The sequence below is a fragment of the Molossus molossus genome, unplaced genomic scaffold (assembly GCF_014108415.1).
Source record: "Molossus molossus isolate mMolMol1 unplaced genomic scaffold, mMolMol1.p scaffold_m16_p_21, whole genome shotgun sequence".
Taxonomy (NCBI): Eukaryota; Metazoa; Chordata; class Mammalia; order Chiroptera; family Molossidae; genus Molossus; species Molossus molossus.
In genome coordinates, this window is record NW_023425357.1 from 30,578,341 (window position 1) to 30,595,448 (window position 17,108).

The 17,108-nt window shown below is 41.2% G+C and overlaps 1 protein-coding gene across 4 annotated transcripts in view; it reads left to right on the forward strand.

The window, feature by feature from the left end:
* The first annotated feature begins 5,740 nt into the window (after positions 1-5,740).
* GLG1 (golgi glycoprotein 1) overlaps positions 5,741-17,108 on the forward strand; it is a 144,197-nt gene continuing 132,829 nt past the window's right edge. For all 4 annotated transcript variants that reach the window (XR_004961082.1, XM_036273902.1, XM_036273904.1 and 1 more), the window contains exon 1: positions 5,741-6,238. Coding sequence is in view for 3 of the 4 variants with exons in the window: in XM_036273902.1 (XP_036129795.1) it covers positions 5,741-6,238 (498 nt within the window). In the remaining variant the exon portion in view is untranslated. The remainder of the gene's footprint in view (positions 6,239-17,108) is intronic.

The window sequence follows — 17,108 nt, forward strand, 5'->3', positions numbered from 1 at the left end:
TACAGACAGAGTGGGAGGGAGAGAGAGGAAGAGAGAGAGAGAGAGGAAAACATCGATGTGAAAGGGACACATCGAGTGGCTGCCACCCGCACGACCAACCAGGGCCGGGGACAAACTGCAACCGAGGTATGTGCCCTTAGCGGGAACCGAACCCGGGTCTCTCGGGACCGCAGGCAGACGCTCTAACCGCTGAGCCAAACCGGCCAGGGCTGTACATTATTCTTTACTCTTGGTATACATTCTATGGATTTGAGCAAAAATGCATGATACTATGTATCCATCACTGTGATATAATAGAACATTTTTAAGTGCTCTAAATATCCTCTGTGTTTTGCCTATTCATCCCTTCCCCTCCCAACCCCTAGCAACCACTGACCTTTTTATTGTTGCCATAGTTTTGCCTTTCCCAGGCTATATAGTTGGGATCATCTTCTATGCATCCTTCTCAGATTGGTTTGTTTCACTTAATAATACGCATTAAAGTTTTGCCCTGGCCAGTTTGGCTCAGTGGTTGGAGTGTCAGCCGGCGGTCCAGAGAGACCCGGGTTTGGTTCCCGCTAAGGGCACATACCTCGGTTGCAATTTGTCCCCGGCCCTGGTTGGGTCGTGCGGGTGGCAGCCACTCGACGTGTCCCTTTTACTTCGATGTTTCTCTCTTTCTCTCTCTTCCTTTCTCTCCCTCCCACTCTATCTGTGCAAAAAATGGAAAAATGTCCTCGGGTGAGGATAAAAAAAAAAAAGTTTCCTCCATGTCTTTCCATTGCTTAATCATTTCTTTTTAGTGGTGAATAATATTCCATTGTCTGGATGTACCACAGTTTGTTTATCCAGTCGCCTACTGAAGGACATCTTAGTTGATTCAGGTTTTGGCAATGAATAAAGATGTTATAAACATCCGTATGCAGGTTTTTGTGTGGATATTAAGTTTTCAACTCCTTTGGGTAAATATCAAAGAATGTGATTGCTGGACCAAATGGTAAGAATATTAAATTTTATGAGAAATGTTCAAACTGTCTTCCAAAGGCTGTACCAGTTTGCATTCCCACCAGTAATGAATGAGAGTTCCTATTGCTTCCACATTCTCACTAGCACTTGGTATTGTCAGTGTTACATATTTTGGCCATTCTAGTACATATGTAGTGGTCTCTTGTTGTAATTTGCATTGCCCTGATGACATGGATGTGGAGCATCTTTTTTTTTTATCCTCACCCGAGGACATTTTTGCATTTATCTTCAGATATAGCAGGAGGGAGAGAGAGAGAGAAGAGAGACAGAGAAACATCGATGTGAAACACATTGAATGGTTGCCACCCACATGACCCCAACCGGGGCTGGGGACAAACTGCAACCGAGGTATGTGCCTCTACCGGGAACCAAACCCAGGACTCTGGTCTGCAGGCCGACGCTCCAACCACTAAGCCAACCAGCCAGGGCTGGAGCATCTTTTTATATGCTTATTTTTAATTGGTTTATCATTTTGGTGTTGAATTTTCGGAGTTCTTTGTATATTCTGGATATTAACTTTTTTTATCCTCACCTGAGGACATATTTTCTTTTCTTTTTTTTTTTTTTTGTTCAGATAGAGTGGGAGGGGGAGAGAGGGAGAGAGAGAGAAAAACATCGACGTGAAAGGTACACATCACCTGGCTGCCACCCGCACAACACAACCAGGGCCGGGGACAAACTGTAACTGAGATACATGCCCTTAGTGGGAAATGAACCTGGGTCTCTCTGGACCGCAGGCCAACACTCTAACTGCTGAGCTAAACCGGCCAGGGCTGGATATTAACTTTTTATCAAATGTGTATTTTGAAAATATTTTCCCCCATTCTGTGGTTTGCATTTTCATTCTATCAATAGTGTTTTTTTGTTTTTTTTTAAAGAGGAAACGAGAGAGATAGAAACGTTGATGATTGATCGGCTGCCTTCTGCCTGTCCCCCACTGGGGATCGGGCCCACAACCTGGGCATGTGCCCTGACCAGGAATCAGACCAGTGACCTCTTGGTGCATGGATCGACGCTCAGCCACTGAGCCACACCAGCCGGGCTATCGATAGTCTTTTGATGTATAAAACTATCTCACCTAGTTTTTATGGTTTCATTTTAGTGGAAATGAAAATTCTTAGTCATAGTTGGAATCAGAATCCTCCCCAATAACGTGTATATCTAAGGCCTACAAGGCCCTATTTATCTAACCCTTGACCAATTTTCTGACTCCTAGTCCTCTCTTTTCTCATTTCAATTCAGCCACATAGACCTTCATATTGAATGCTTATTCTCTGGTCCACAGGCCAATGCTCCAACCGCTGAGCCCAAACAGCCAGGGCCCATGTCAGGTTCTTGAACTTATTGTTGTTGATCTCTGCTTCTGGAACATTTTTGCTATGGTCTAAATTTTTGCCCCCCCCCCCCCACCCAAATACATATGTTGAAATCCTAATGCCCGATGTGATGGTATTAGTAGTCGATGGGGCCTTTTGGAGGTGCTTATGTCATGATAGTGGAGTTCTCATGAATTAGTATTTTTATAAGAGACCCCACAGAGTTCCCTAGCCCCTTCCACTATGTGAGAACACAGTGAGAAGTTGGAAGTTTGCAAACTGGAAGAGGGCTTTTGCCACAAATCTAACACGTTAGCACCCTGATCTCAGATTTTCAGCCTCCAGAACTGTGAGAAATAAGTTTATATTGTTGCCATGGCCAGTTTGGATCAGCGATTAGAGCGTCGGCCCGCGGACCAATGAGTCACGGGTTCAATTCCGGCCAAGGGCACATACCTCGGTTGCAATTCGTCCCCGACTCTGGTTGGGGTTGTGCGAGAGGCAGCCACTCGATGTGTCCCTTTCACGTTGATGTTTCTCTCTCCCATCCTCTCTCTCCCTCCCACTCTATCTGAACAAAAATGGGGAAAAAAAAGTCCTCGGGTGAGAATAAAAAAAAAAGTTTATGTTGTTTATAAGCCATCCAGACTGTGGTATTTTTATTATAGCAGCCTGAATAGACTAAAACAACTTTAGATCTAGTTCTTTACATGGTTCTCATTTTTATGCCAATTGACTCACTTATCACTCAGCCTTTCCCTAGCTGCCTTCATATAAAAGTTCCTCCCCGACCCAGCCAATAAAAGAAAATGTATTTTATTTCCTTCATAGCACTTAACACTGCCTATAATTATCTTGTTCTTTGTTTACTATCTTATTGTTTATCATATAAGCCATTTCTTTTTTTTTAAGGTAAACACTTTTTAAAAACATATGTTTTTATCGATTTTTAGAGAGTGAAGGAGAGAGAGATAGAAACCCTGATGGGATGTCTTCTGCATGCCTCCCACTCGGGATGGAGCCTGAAACCCGGGCATGTGCCCTGACCAGGAATTGAACCAGTGACTTCATTTTTTATTTTATTTATTTATTTTTATCCTCACTAGAGGACTTTTTTTTTTTGCATGTATCTTCAGATAGACCAAGAGGGAGATAGGGAGGAAGAGAGAGAGAGAAACATCAATGTGAGAGAGACACCGACTGGCCGCCACCCACACGACCCCAACTGGGGCCGGGAACAAACTGCAACCGAGGTACGTGTCCTTAGTGAGAATCAAACCCGGGACTCTGGCCCACAGGCTGATGCTCTAACCGCTGAGCCAAATCGGGCAGGGTGAACCAGTGACTTCTTAGTGCATGGGTTGACGCTCAACCACTGAACCACACCGGCTGGACATAAGCCAGTTCTTAAGCAATACCTTGGCATGTAAAAAAAAAAAAAAAGAAAGAAAGAAAAAAACTCAACAGATACCTATTGAATGAATTAGAAAAAAGAGGATCGAAAAACTAAGGATACAATAAAGGGTAAAATGAATTCCTAGTTTGTGACAGAGGTACTATATTTTATCTTGAAAAGTCAACGAGACCCAGACTAGGTCAATCCTCTTTCCACTGATTTGGGGGTTTGTGCCTTATGAAAGGTCTAAGCTTGCTGCCACAGCCTGAGCTGGCCAGGTTCCCAGATTTCTCATGATTTCCTGCTTCTTGGTCATTGTGATTTCAAGATAGGCTCATATACTCCTCCCTATCTCCAGAGGCAATCTGTGGCTGGGCAGACTGAGAGATAGGCAACTGCTAGCTTCTCTTAGCACATTGTCAATTTCTAGCCTTAAACTGGTTTGAAATAATCTCCCACTTGTTTTCTCAGTACATACAGATCCATCATTAAAAAATAACGGCCTTACTGGGCCTGTGTGGCTCAGTGGAGTGAATGTCATCCCATGGACTGAGAGGTCCCAGCTACATATCAGGCCAGGGAACAAGCCTGGGTTTCAGGCTCCATCCCCAGTAGGGGGCGTGCAGGAGGCAGTCAATCGATGTATCTTTCTCACGTCAATGTTTCTCTCTCTAAAAAAGTCAATAAAAACATTTTTAAAAAGAAAAAGAAAATTAATGGTCTCTAGTGACCTTTAAAGAACATCTGGTGATGTATCTTGCTTGCCTGATTGAAACGTACGCCATGTATCAGTTGTTGATATGTACATTTACCTGGTCTACCCTGGACTGCTTTAGTCAATGTTTAAGATGAGCAGGAATCTCAGGACCGTTTTATGGCAGTAGCAAATGTGAGTGTTCTGGAGCCAAAATGCCCTCATTCTCAGCTAGATACCTAGAGTCAGTCACAGTGGGCAGTTTGTATCCCCCATAATTTTCAGTCTCAGGGGCTCCTTATGAAGCCTCATCTGACATCTCAGGCTCTAGTTATGTCTGGTCTGTTTTTGTCTGCTCATTTGTGGGTCAGCACAGCCAAAGCTTCATTTTTGACCAGTTCATATCACATACTCCAAGCTGCTATCATTCCCTCAACATGCTGGATTGGCAGAGTAGGATAAAAGTACACCAGGGCAGTGGGAAGTCCCAGGGATTTTCTGAGCCCAGGCTGGCAAAGTTCATCTTGGGCAGGTCATTTAATCCTGCTGTGCAGAATTTACCATCTCTGCCATTCTTCCGTTTAATTAGAACCCAACCCAGTCCTGTTGCTTACAGTTAGGATTCAAGCACAAAAGGCTTCACAGTTGGTGTATAATTCTGGCTATAACTTTGAATTCCATATTGTGGGCCAGGCATTTTAATATTATTATTTCTAATCTTCACAATTATATTTTACATTAGAAATCCTCCTCCTCTTTCGCAGACAAGGAGAATGAGGCTCGAAAAAGTTAAAGGACTTGTCTAGTCTGCCAAAGAGTAAGGATTATAAGGGGTCTTTTCATACCCCGGAACCTGTGCTGCTCCTAACCCTGATTCAATGCTGCCTTCTCTGGGTAAGAAAGACTTTTGAGGCAGGTTGAAAGAAGCAGGGAAAGATGCAAGAAGAAACTCTTAGATTCTAAGCACACCTGATCGTGTAAAGTTCACCTCTATACTGAACGGGCAACATACTCTACCGGCCATCTTGGTTGTGGCAACCGCTATTCCTTTTTATTTTTCTGTGACGACGACCAAGGGAATAAGGCAAAATTGCCCAACCTGGGCTTTTTAAGGAGCACCAGCAACTCCCCCGGCAAGGAGCGCGGCTTCCTGGCCAGCGGAAGTCCTGGGCGTGGGTCATTCCGAGCGCGGTCTTCTGTTCCCAACTCGCGATTCAGCGCGAGCCGGGGAGGGGCTCTGGTGGGTCCGGCCGGTCCCCGCCCGCGGCCACGCCCCCTCATTTAAATACGCGGCGCCGGCGGCTGCGTCGAGCTCGCCGCGGACCCAAGATGGCGGCGTGTGGACGTGTACGGAGAATGTTCCGCTTGGCGGCGGCGCTGCAGCTGCTGCTGCTCGCGGCGGCTGGGGCCGAGAAACCCCCGAGCCAGGGCGGCCACATCCAGGGCCAGGGCCCGGGGGCCAACTTCATGCCCTTCGTAGGGCAGGCTGGAGGCGGCGGACCGGCGGGTCAGCAGCTGTTCCAGCTGCCTCAGTCTTCCCAGCTCCAGCAGCAGCAGCAGCAGCAGCAGCAACAGCAGCAACAGCAGCAGCAGCAGCAGCAGCAGCAGCAGCAGCAGCAGCAGCAGCAACCACCTCAGCCGCCGCAGCCGCCTTTCCCGGCGGGTGGGCCTCCGGCCCGGCGAGGTGGAGCGGGGCCTGGCGGCGCTGGAGGAGGCTGGAAGCTGGCGGAGGAAGAGTCCTGCAGGGAGGACGTGACCCGTGTGTGTCCCAAACACACCTGGAGCAACAACCTAGCGGTGCTCGAGTGCCTGCAGGACGTGAGGGAGGTGAGGAGGCGGGACGGGCTGGAAGGGCCAGGCCTGGTGCGGGCCGGAGGGTGTCGCCAGCTTTGGAAGCCGCTGACGCTAGTCCGCTGCTTCTCGCTTCCTCTGTGCTGTACTCGCTCCTTCCCTCGGTGTCCCTCTCTCCCCCGCTCATTCCAAGAAGACGACCCCACCCCCACCCCTTATTCCCTCCCTGGTGCGGGGATACGGGACGCGGACCCCAGCTCCTGGCCGCAGTCTGCGAAGGCCCAGAGCGTGTTTATGTTTGCTTCGGTCTTTTGTGTGATGCTCTAAGCACAGTGGCTCCTCTCTGAAGACCTGTTCAGGATTTTGCCATTCGATTCGATTTGACAATTTGTAGCAGCCCTCTTTTAACATGAAAATGGTTGGCGCTCTTAAGCTGTTAAAGAATGAACAGTTTATTGCCAGAAGATATTTGTTTAGGTAACTTGGGTTCTGTCTGATGTGTATTGTAGTCAATAGCTGAATTTACTGTCTTGTAATTCGAAAAATTTTTTTATCTACCGGGTGCTGAAACTAGTGTATGCCCCCTCCCCCTTGACTTCTTTTGGTCTTTTTGTACTGTATCTCAAGTTTACCCTATTACTCTAAGTGATTTAGAGTCCCAGAGCTTGAAAAGTTGGGGCAACATTCGAAGCTGTAATACATATACAGTATTTGTGATTGGGTTGTGGGGTCTTGGTTTTCTGACGTCTGAATATGATTTTAACATTTCATTTAACCTCTTAATGAAATGTAGGTTTGTTGTTATTTGACGTGATTCAGATAAGTGACAGAGCATTTCTTCTCTAGATTTAATGCTGCAGACAATATGTGCATATATGACAATTCTCAAAGTTTAGGAGCAAATATGGTAGGACTACTTTTTAAAAAAGGTTTATTTAGAATTAGGTGACAAGTAGAATCAAGTTGCTGTATGATACAATTTTGTTTAGCAAATAGTATCATCAGAGTTGTCTAAGGTGTTCATGGTTATGGGAAGAGCACTGGTTTGTAGAAAATTGTTATTCTTGGCATTTGATTCCACTCCACCCCCTAGAGTGATATTTGATCTAGTATTCCATACAAAGTAATTCAGGAGAGAAAAAGACATACCTAATCAGGAGACAGAGAAAGAAAGTTTCCAGAGCCCACAGAAGTGTGAGGCCTTCAATGACTTTTCAGCCACAACCTGAAAACTAGAAGGGTCATAATCTCTTGTTATTCTTTATTCTTCCACTATTCTTCTAGTAGATACAGCTAAGATTCGTAACTCTTGTAAAGCTTTTTGGAATTTTCCGTTTGGTCGTTGAAGATACATAATAGAAATTGTTCCCTGACACTAGCATCCTGATATTGGTGATCAAACACATTGTTAGTGGTTTGTGGCACATTCAAAGAGTACATGTCTCTGTGTGCATCAGGGACATATGGAAACCTCCACTTGCAGGAATAGTCTTCCTTTGTCATGCATATAGAAGTGTGTAGCAGTACATATAATCCATAAACAGATCTGACCACTTTTGAAGTCTGTTAATTTAGTCGGTACTATCTTTTTGGCATTAATGTAAAGAACCTGGCCTGGAAATGTAGTCCTTACTTCACCTTTGCCTGTAAGATTGTCAGCAAGGATATTGTTTCAGTAACTACATTTTTCTTCCTATATGGGATGATATGTAAACTCTTTGAGGGTAGTGACTGCATCCAATCTTACCTTTGTGACTTTTCCAGAGTAGCTAATTCAGTGCTGAGTCAGTTAATATTGTCCACTGATTGAAGATGAGTAAACTAATGGAGTCAGTTTTATATTCCAGAGGAAGAAAAGGTGTCATATAAATTGGAGGTGGGGGTATTTTGGAGGTAAGGAGATTCTAAAATTTCAATATAATTAATTTCCTCCAATTGTATATACATAAAAATAAAGAAGAGTACCATGAACAACTGTGTATATTCTTCAGAAGGTGGAGCTATTTTTAAATACTTTTTTTTCTTTAAAGACAGCAGAGGAAATTTTATTCCACTAGTTTGAGAATTAGTAAAATCTGATTTAAGTGTTTGAAAGAGCATAACTTAAAGAAGTAAACTAGATAGGCACATTTGAAGTGAAATTATGGAATGTGTTTTGTATTTGCTGTTTAGTAAATAGGTCTATTTGATAGTAAAGTAGACATGAACTTCTTTATCCTTTTGCATACAAATTTGAGGAAGATTTTTCTCTGTGTACTTGCTATTAGAATTATGAAAAGGCAAAGCATGTGGGTATTTAAATGGTGCTGTATTGTAAACCACATTTTTATTTTGAAACAACATGGGGGTATATAGTGTTAGGTTAAGACTTTTTTTAAATGTATTTTTTTATTACAGTTTGTAGTCAACACTTTTTGTATTAGTTTCAGGCGTATAGCACAGCAGATACACATTCATATAGGTTACCAGGTTAAGTCTTAAATTTAAATATGTCAAGGTTCTCTGTAGTGTAGTGTTCAAAGGTATGTAGCAGTTCACTTACAAAATGTACTTAAAGGCATTATGGTTACCTTTAAATAATTTCAGCTGATACTTTCAGTTTGACTAATACATCATATGCCGACAAAAGTATATGTAGAAACTATAATAAAACTGCATACAGACTATAGATTGATTCACAACTTTTTCTCAGTGAGTGTAGCCATTATTTTTGAAGGTTATGTTATGTGGGGGATTCTTCCTTCTTTATTAAAAATATTTTTTCTTTATAGAAAGAGAGGAAGGGAGAGAGAGAAACATCAATGAGAACACTGATTGGTTACCTCCTGTACAACCCCCACCAGGGACTGGGCCCACAACCTGGGCATGTGTGCTGATGGGGAATTGAACTGGTGACCTCTTGGTGCATAGGTCGTCACTCAACCACTGAGCCACACTCCAGGCTTTTTCTTCTTTTTAACACTGTCAGATGAGTCATGTTTTTTAAAAAGGTCAAATACCCACTATTAAATAGTAGGTGTCGTAATAGTAATGGTAGGATAGTAGTGTCCTGGTGTGTGTGTGTGACTATTAGTAGTTCTAGCTAATGAAAAGGAAAAAATACACTGTGAGCTGTTCAGGTGGAGGAGTAGTAATACCAAAGCAAGAGAAGTTACTGCTTCTAGTTAGTATTTGATAAAAAATAAATGACATGCTTATCTTGAGAGTGATTTTAAAATACTTTATGTGTTTTTTGGTTGAAATAACCAGTAGTATGTTGTGTTTTGAAGTTTTATTTTTATTTTTTTATCCTCACCCAAGGGTATTTTTCCATTTTTTGTACAGATAGAGTGGGAGAGTGGGAGGGAGAGAGAGGAAGGGAGAGAGAGAGAGAAACATCGACGTGAAGGGACACATCGAGTGGCTGCCACCCGCACGACCAACCAGGGCCGGGGACAAACTGCAACCGAAGTACGTGCCCTTAGCGGGAACCGAACCCTGGTCTCTCCAGACCGCAGGCTGACGCTCTAACCGCTGAGCCAAACCGGCCAGGGTGTGTTTTGAAGTTTTAGATGGAGACAGACATTGGTTACTTAGGAGAAGTTTATTAGTGCTGTGCATAGTTTTTCTTAGTTTTTGTTGTTGTTAGATTTAAAAAATCCTTTTTAATTTGGAAATTTTCAAACATACACAGAAGTAGAGAGAGTAGTATGATGACTCCCCATGTCCGCATCACCTAGCTTTCAACTATCTTGTTGGGGTGGGGCACAGGGTTTGGGATACTGGCATATTTTAGCAAATCCCAGACACTGTCCTTTTTCTTTAGTACTTCAATGTATGTCTCTGGTCAGGATTTAAAAAAGAAAACTAGAGGCCCTGGCTGGGTAGCTCAGTTGATTAGAGTGTCATCCCAATATACTAAGGTTGTGTTTTTGATCCTCAGTCAGGGCACATACAAGAGTCACCCAATAAATGCATAAATAGATGGAACAACAAATCAATATTTCTCTGTGTGTGTGTGTCTGTCTCCCCTTTCCTTTCTAAAATCAATAAACAGAAAATTAAAAACAAAAAACGAGTACCTGGGAAAACTGGTAAAATTGGAATAAAATCTGGAAGGAAAAAAAAAGAAAAGAAAACCTAGAACCTAAGTGTTATTTTTAATATTAAAAAGCATCATGGCGCTGGCTGGTTTGACTCAGCAGTTAGAGCATCGGCCCTCCCACGAACGAGTCCCGGGTTCCATTCCGGTCAATGGCATGTACCTCAGTTGTAATGAGCTCCCCAGTCCTGGTTGGGGTTGTGCGGGAGGCAACCAATCAATGTGTCTCTCTCACGTCGATGTTTCTCTTTCTCTCTCCCTCCCTCTCTCTCTTTCTTTCCCCCTCCCACTCTATCTGAAGATAAATGGAAAAATGTCCTCCGTGAGGATTTAAAAAGAAAAGGCATCATGGAATATTTATTCTGAATTTCTTGGTATCTTCTCTTGATGTATCAATTTCAGATTTCAAATTTGTGAACCACTGTCTCTAAGCTATGCACCGAGTGAATGCTTTGTAAATATTTATTTAAGATGGACTATTTTATATATTGAACAGGAGTTAACATTTCAACATTACAAACCACTTTCAAACTCATAGGTAAACATTTTTCTTACTGTATTTTTTTTAAGGAGAGAGAAAGGGAGGGAGAGCTAGAAACATCGATCCTCTGCCTCCTGCATGTTCTCCACCGGGGATTGAGCCAATAACCCAGGCATGGGCCCTGACCAGGAATTGAACAGGACCTCTCAGTCCATAGGACAGTGCTCAATCCATTGAGCCACACAGGCCTGGCTCTTATGTGTTCTTAACCTTCCACTTAACTATGTCCTAAGATAATATACCACACTATCTTCATTATTTCATTTAATACTTTTGATTTGCCCTGTGAGGTGGATAGTGTTATCTTTTTTTCCCTTTTTCTTCATTTTAAATATGTTTTTTATTAATTTTAGAGAGAGAGGAAGAGAAACATTGATTGACTGCCTCCTCCACGACCCTACTGGGTATCAAGCTTGCAACCTTGGCATGTGCTGGGATAGGGAATTGAACCAGCAACCTCCCGGTGCACGGGACAGTGCTTAACCAACTGAGCCACACTGGCCAAGGCTTGAATAGTGTGTTATCTTATTATCTTAGTTGAGAAATAAGCTCAGAGAGATTAAGTAATTTGTCCAACATTATATCCTAAGTGGTAGAACTTTTATTCAGGAAGTTCTTTTTTACTTCAAACCATCCATTTTCCAATCTAGCCTGGATGGTTACAGCTGGGGAAATTAGTACGTGACTGTTGAAAATGCCAGGGATTCATAAATGAACACAAAATGAAATTGGTCACCTGGAATTTGAATTTTTTCTTCACTACCAAAAACAATCAGGTAGCAACAGCTCCTTTGCATTGAATTATTGTGGATTTCTCAGGTAGATAGGCCAGCATTATTAGACAGCTAATTTAATTACTTGTCTGAGTCTATGATGAGCAGAATTTCTGCTTAATGAAAATATTTTTAAATATCATCTTCCTTAAATAAGATTTGTGCTACTGTAATGTAAGAATTTAGATATATCCCCCTACTCTTTGTATTGAATCCATGGACTGGCACAAAGAGTGAATGAGAACTGGAGCTGGCAATGTCATTAACTAATTGTATGACTGTGGCAAGTCATTTTACTACTCTTGAGTCTCAGTTTCCTATGTGTTAAATGAGAAGTTTGGGTACTAGGACAATTTTAAGATCCCTATTGTTTAATCTATGAGTTATTCTCTGTATATATATTCTCTGTATGTATATATTGTATACATTCATACCTCGGAGGTATTGCGGGTTCGGTTTCAGACTACCACAGTAAAGAGAGTTGTAATCTTTTTGTTGGTCGAGGGTTTTGCTCTCAATTTGTAAAAAATGCAACATTTGTGAAGTGCAGTAAAGTGAGGTATGCCTATAGTTTCTAGGATTTATGTATGTGCCATCTCATAGTTCCTTATTCATTCTTGGGGGAAATAGTGATATGAATAATGCAAACAACAATTAATCTAAACATTGCTTGGCTTCAGGATATATTATGATTGTTTTGTTTGAGCCATAGGAATTTCCTCCTATACTAACTCTCAGTGGTTAGAAGCAATCTAACCACATAATCAAGGCATTATTGATCTCCTGTTCTGCACCCATCATTGTGGAAGAACACTAGTACTTTAAGACACCACCATTGCGTACAGTTGGTTTGATAAATGAGACTGTGATCAAGAAACAATTATGTAAGAGAATGTTAATCACTTGGTGTCATACAAACAGTAAATTCTTTAGAGTAATGAAAAGAACACAAAATTAAGATTTAGACTTGGGTGGAAGTCAGCTCTGCCACTGTTAGCTTAAAAATCGTATCACTTTTTTCCCCCTTAAGTAGAGACTGTCTACTTTAGTCCTGTTGTAAGTGAAGATGTCCTTGAATTCTTGAGCTTGGTGTACTAATTTTGGTTTTTAATGTATATTAAAATATATGGCCACTGAAGTACACAATTCTAACTCATACTACCTGAAATCATCTTGCTTACTACCTATGCTCCATGCTTTGGAAAATACTAAGACTGGATTATCTCTCAAGGTGTTTTCAGCTCTGGTACTTTGTGATGCTGTGGTCTGTAGAGAAAGGAAACATTGCAGCAATGGTATCATAAGCACAGGTGAAAAGGGGAGGTGCTTATGATTAATCATGATGAGATTAAGGGTGCTATACTGACTAAAATAGAGTTTGAGAATTTTTTCAGAGTCCAAATTATAAAGGGTCTTACATGCACCACTGGCTGGTTCTCCAAGTAAAGCCCAGAAATGGGATGTGTCTTTATCCCAACCTAAGATAAAAATATTCCTGCAGATAATTGAGAGCTACCTATAAAATAGCACTGTCATTTATGGCAAACACTTTTTAAGAAGCCGCTTTCATAAAAAGTGCTTTACAGCATATAGTTGCTTAATAATTCATTGTTCTTTGGAAGAAAATAAAATACTTGAACAATCCAAAAGATGAAATGGTGCATTTTTCTTTTGTACATTTCTCCTAATATGTTACAAATAAATTTAGTCAGCAACAATCCAAAAACATCTCCTGTTTTTTAGAGATATTTATATGGTATTTTTATTTATTTATTTATTTATTTATGTATTTATTTTTTATATATATATTTTTATCCTCACCTGAGGACATTTTTTGCATTTATCTTTAGATAGAGTGGGAAGGAGAGAGGAAGGGAGAGAGAGAGAAACATCAATGTGAGAGAGACATACTGAGTAGTTGCCACCCACACGACCCCAACAGGGCTGGGGGCAAACTACAATCGAGGTACGTGCCCTTAGTGGGAACTGAACCCGGGACTCTCTGGTCTGCAGGCCGACGCTCTAACTGCTGAGCCAAACTAGCCAGGGCAAAGTTCTTTCCCTTTTCTTTTCTTTTCTTTTTCTTTGTATGTGCCCCTAGCAGGAACCAAACCCGGGATTTTCTGGACCGCAGGCCGACGCTCTAACCGCTGAGCCAAACCGGCCAGGGCATATTATTATTTTTTAAATATTTATTTATGTTCATGAGGAATTTTTCTTAGGGCCAGTAAGTATGGAACAAAGATTTGGAAGTAAGTCTGTCCAGCTATAAAATAGCTGGATATTCCCCCTCTTCCTATTCCTGTAGTAGTCCAATGAGGTAGTCACCAGCTAAATGTAGCTATATTAAGTGTTAAAAATGGGTTATCCAAATTGAGATCTGCTGTAAGTGTAAAATACACTCTTGATTTTGAAGACTTAGCCCCCACTTCCTGCAAATGTAAAGTAGGTCATTAATTTTTATATTGTTACATGTTTAAATTACAATATTTTGGCTATATTAGCTTTTGAAGTCAATTTTACTTTTTTTTTTTTTTATCCTCACCCAGGGACATTTTTCCATTTTTTGTTCAGATAGAGTGGGAGGAAGAGAGAGAGAGAGAGAGAGAGAGAGAGAGAGAGAGAGAAACATCAATGTGAAAGGGACACATCGAGCGTTTGCCACCCACATGACCCAACCAGGGCCAGGGACAAACTGCAACTGATGTACGTGCCCTTATTGGGAACTGAACCTGGTCTCTCTGGACCGCAGGCTGACACTCTAACCATGGAGCTAAACCAGCCAATGCCAATTTTACTTTTTATTTGTTAATGTGACTACTAGAAAACATAAAATAATATATTTGGCTGACATTATATTTCTATTAGGCCTAGAAGAAAATAAAGATATCTTTACTAAAAACCATAATACAAGTTATAAAATAGTAAGTACCATAAGAGAAAGATAAACTAAATGCTACGGGCATATGATAGAGGAAATGGTTGGGAGGATCAGAAAAAAAAGCTCTCTAGTACTTTTTGTTGTTGTTAATCTGCACTTGAAGATATTTTTCCACTGATTTTTAGAGAGAATGGAAGGGAAGGAGGGAGAAAGAAAGAGAGAGAAAGAGAGGGAGAAACATCAATGTATCTCACATCTATTGGTTGCCTCCTGCAGGACCCTGACCAGGGATCAACTGAAACTCAGGTACATGCCCTTGACCGGAATTGCACCTGAGACCTAAGGGCCGACACTTTAACCACTGAGCCAAACTGGCCAGGGCAGCTCTTTAGTACTTTTTATTCTTCTTAAATTGGTGGGTCATATGAATTTCTTAATTTAGGCAGCTACCTTAAAATGCCTCCAAATCTGATTAATGGATGGCTCTCATCTTCAGCATGCCTAATTTATGAGTTGTAAGGGGTGCTGTAGCTTGCTCCTTCAACTTGAGAGGAACAATATTCTTATGAAACTGAAAGTCATAAGTGACTCATCTTTATTTGGTTGAGCTAGATAAATTTGAAACTTAAGAAAGAATCTCAAAATGGCCCTCATAACTGTGCCAGTACTAACCCTTGTATCTGCATTAAAATAGAGTGTGGAGGAACAAGCTGTGTGGACTGGAATCTAAAAACAATGGATTAGAGAACCAAGTATCTGTTTTCATTCACCTTTAATAACTTTACTGAAATTAGAAAAGTATGTTAGGTTGAATGCATGGTATTTACAGTACCTATAAATTCTATTGAAAGCTGGAAAAGATGTATGACTCTTTATAGGGGGAGTCATAGTGAAAATAGGTGCTGACTTAAATTCTTGTATTTATACATTTCTAAAACAGAACATACTCTTAAAATGGTTTAGGGTTCCTTTAAAAAATAACAAATGTGACATATATTTAAAATAATAAGCAAGATAAACAGTGAAGTAAAATGAAATTAGCCAGGAGAATGTGAATATAAGTTATAAATCAATTCAAATGCAAAGTTACAAAAAAGAAAAGGACATCATTTTTAAAGAAGTGTTCTGGTATCTCGGAAGGTTTCATTTGTAAGTTAAGTTTAAATTAGAAAGGCAGCCTGCAAATCTCTTAACAGAACTCCCAAAGTTCCTGCACTGGCTAAATGAACTCGGTAATATGATAAACAACACGAAGTGAATAAAAACTGCAGGGAGCGGGGAGAGAGGATGTAATGGAGAGTTTTAATCATGAACAAAGCTGCCATCTGTTAATTAGTGCCATCTACTGAGTATACCTATTACTATGAAACAAAAATCAGAAGAGATAAGGTCCTATAGTCATGTGAAGCCCATGGTAGGAGAAGCAATGTGGTGAGTGGAAAAATAGAATGGGCTTTGGAACTACAAAGTGTATGGATAAAAATCTATGTGTAGATAAAATTGTGTGTGTAGATAAAATCCTAGCTCGCTTATCACTGTGACCTTGGACAAATTAATCTCTTGAACCTTTAATTTTTCTTACTTATAAAATTTAGGTAAGAAATCTATCTCAACGTGGTTATAGTAAGGATGAAAAAAATGTAAATATATAGACCATCCATTAAATTGCATTTGTCCCTAAATGGTCTTTCCCTTGCCCTTTGTTTTTGCAGATGAAATCATTCAAGATAAGGCTTTATGTTCACTTTTTTTTTTTTTAATCTTCACTCAAGGATATATATGTTTATTGATTTCCAGAGTGAGGAAGAGAGAGAAAGAGAGAGAGAGAAACATCAATTGGTTGCTTCTCATATGGTCCCCAACTGGGGACTGAACCCACAACCTAGATATATGCCCTGGTGGAATCAAACCCAAGACCTTTCAGTTTACAGCACGACACTTCAACAAGTGTGCCACACCAGCCAGGGCTCTGTTCACTGTCTTATGAGAAATGTGAACTGTAATGTTACATACCTTCTACACAATCTTTCCAAGGCTCCTTCAAGAAATCTTTAGTTGTACTTGCCCTGGCCGGTTTGGCTCCGTGGTTAGAGCGTTAGCCTGTGGTCCGGAGGGATCCGGGTTCGGTTCCCTCTAAGGGCATGTACCTCGGTTGCAGTTTGTCCCCGGCCCTGGATGGGTCGTGCGGGTGGCAATCACTCGATGTGTCCCTTTCACGTTGATGTTTCTCTCTCTCTCTCCCTCCCTTCCTCCCACTCTATCTGAACAAAAAATGGAAAATGTCCTCGGGTGAGGATTAAAAAAAAAAATCTTTAGTTGCACTTAACTCTAAAAGTTCAATAAAAAAAAAACATTTATATAGTCCTACCAGATATTTAGCATGTATATACCTTGCCTAGCTGGTGTGGCTAAGTGTATTTGAGCATCAGCCCATGGACTGAAAGGTCCTCGTTCAATTCCAGGTCAGGGCCCATACCCAGGTTGAGGGCTCAATCCCCAGTAGGAGGTGTGCAGGAGGCAGCTTATTAATGTTTCTCTCTCTCATCACAATGTTTATACCTCTCTCCCTCTTCCTCTCTAAAAAAATCAATAAAAACATATTTAAAATCTGTATACTTTGAGATTATGGA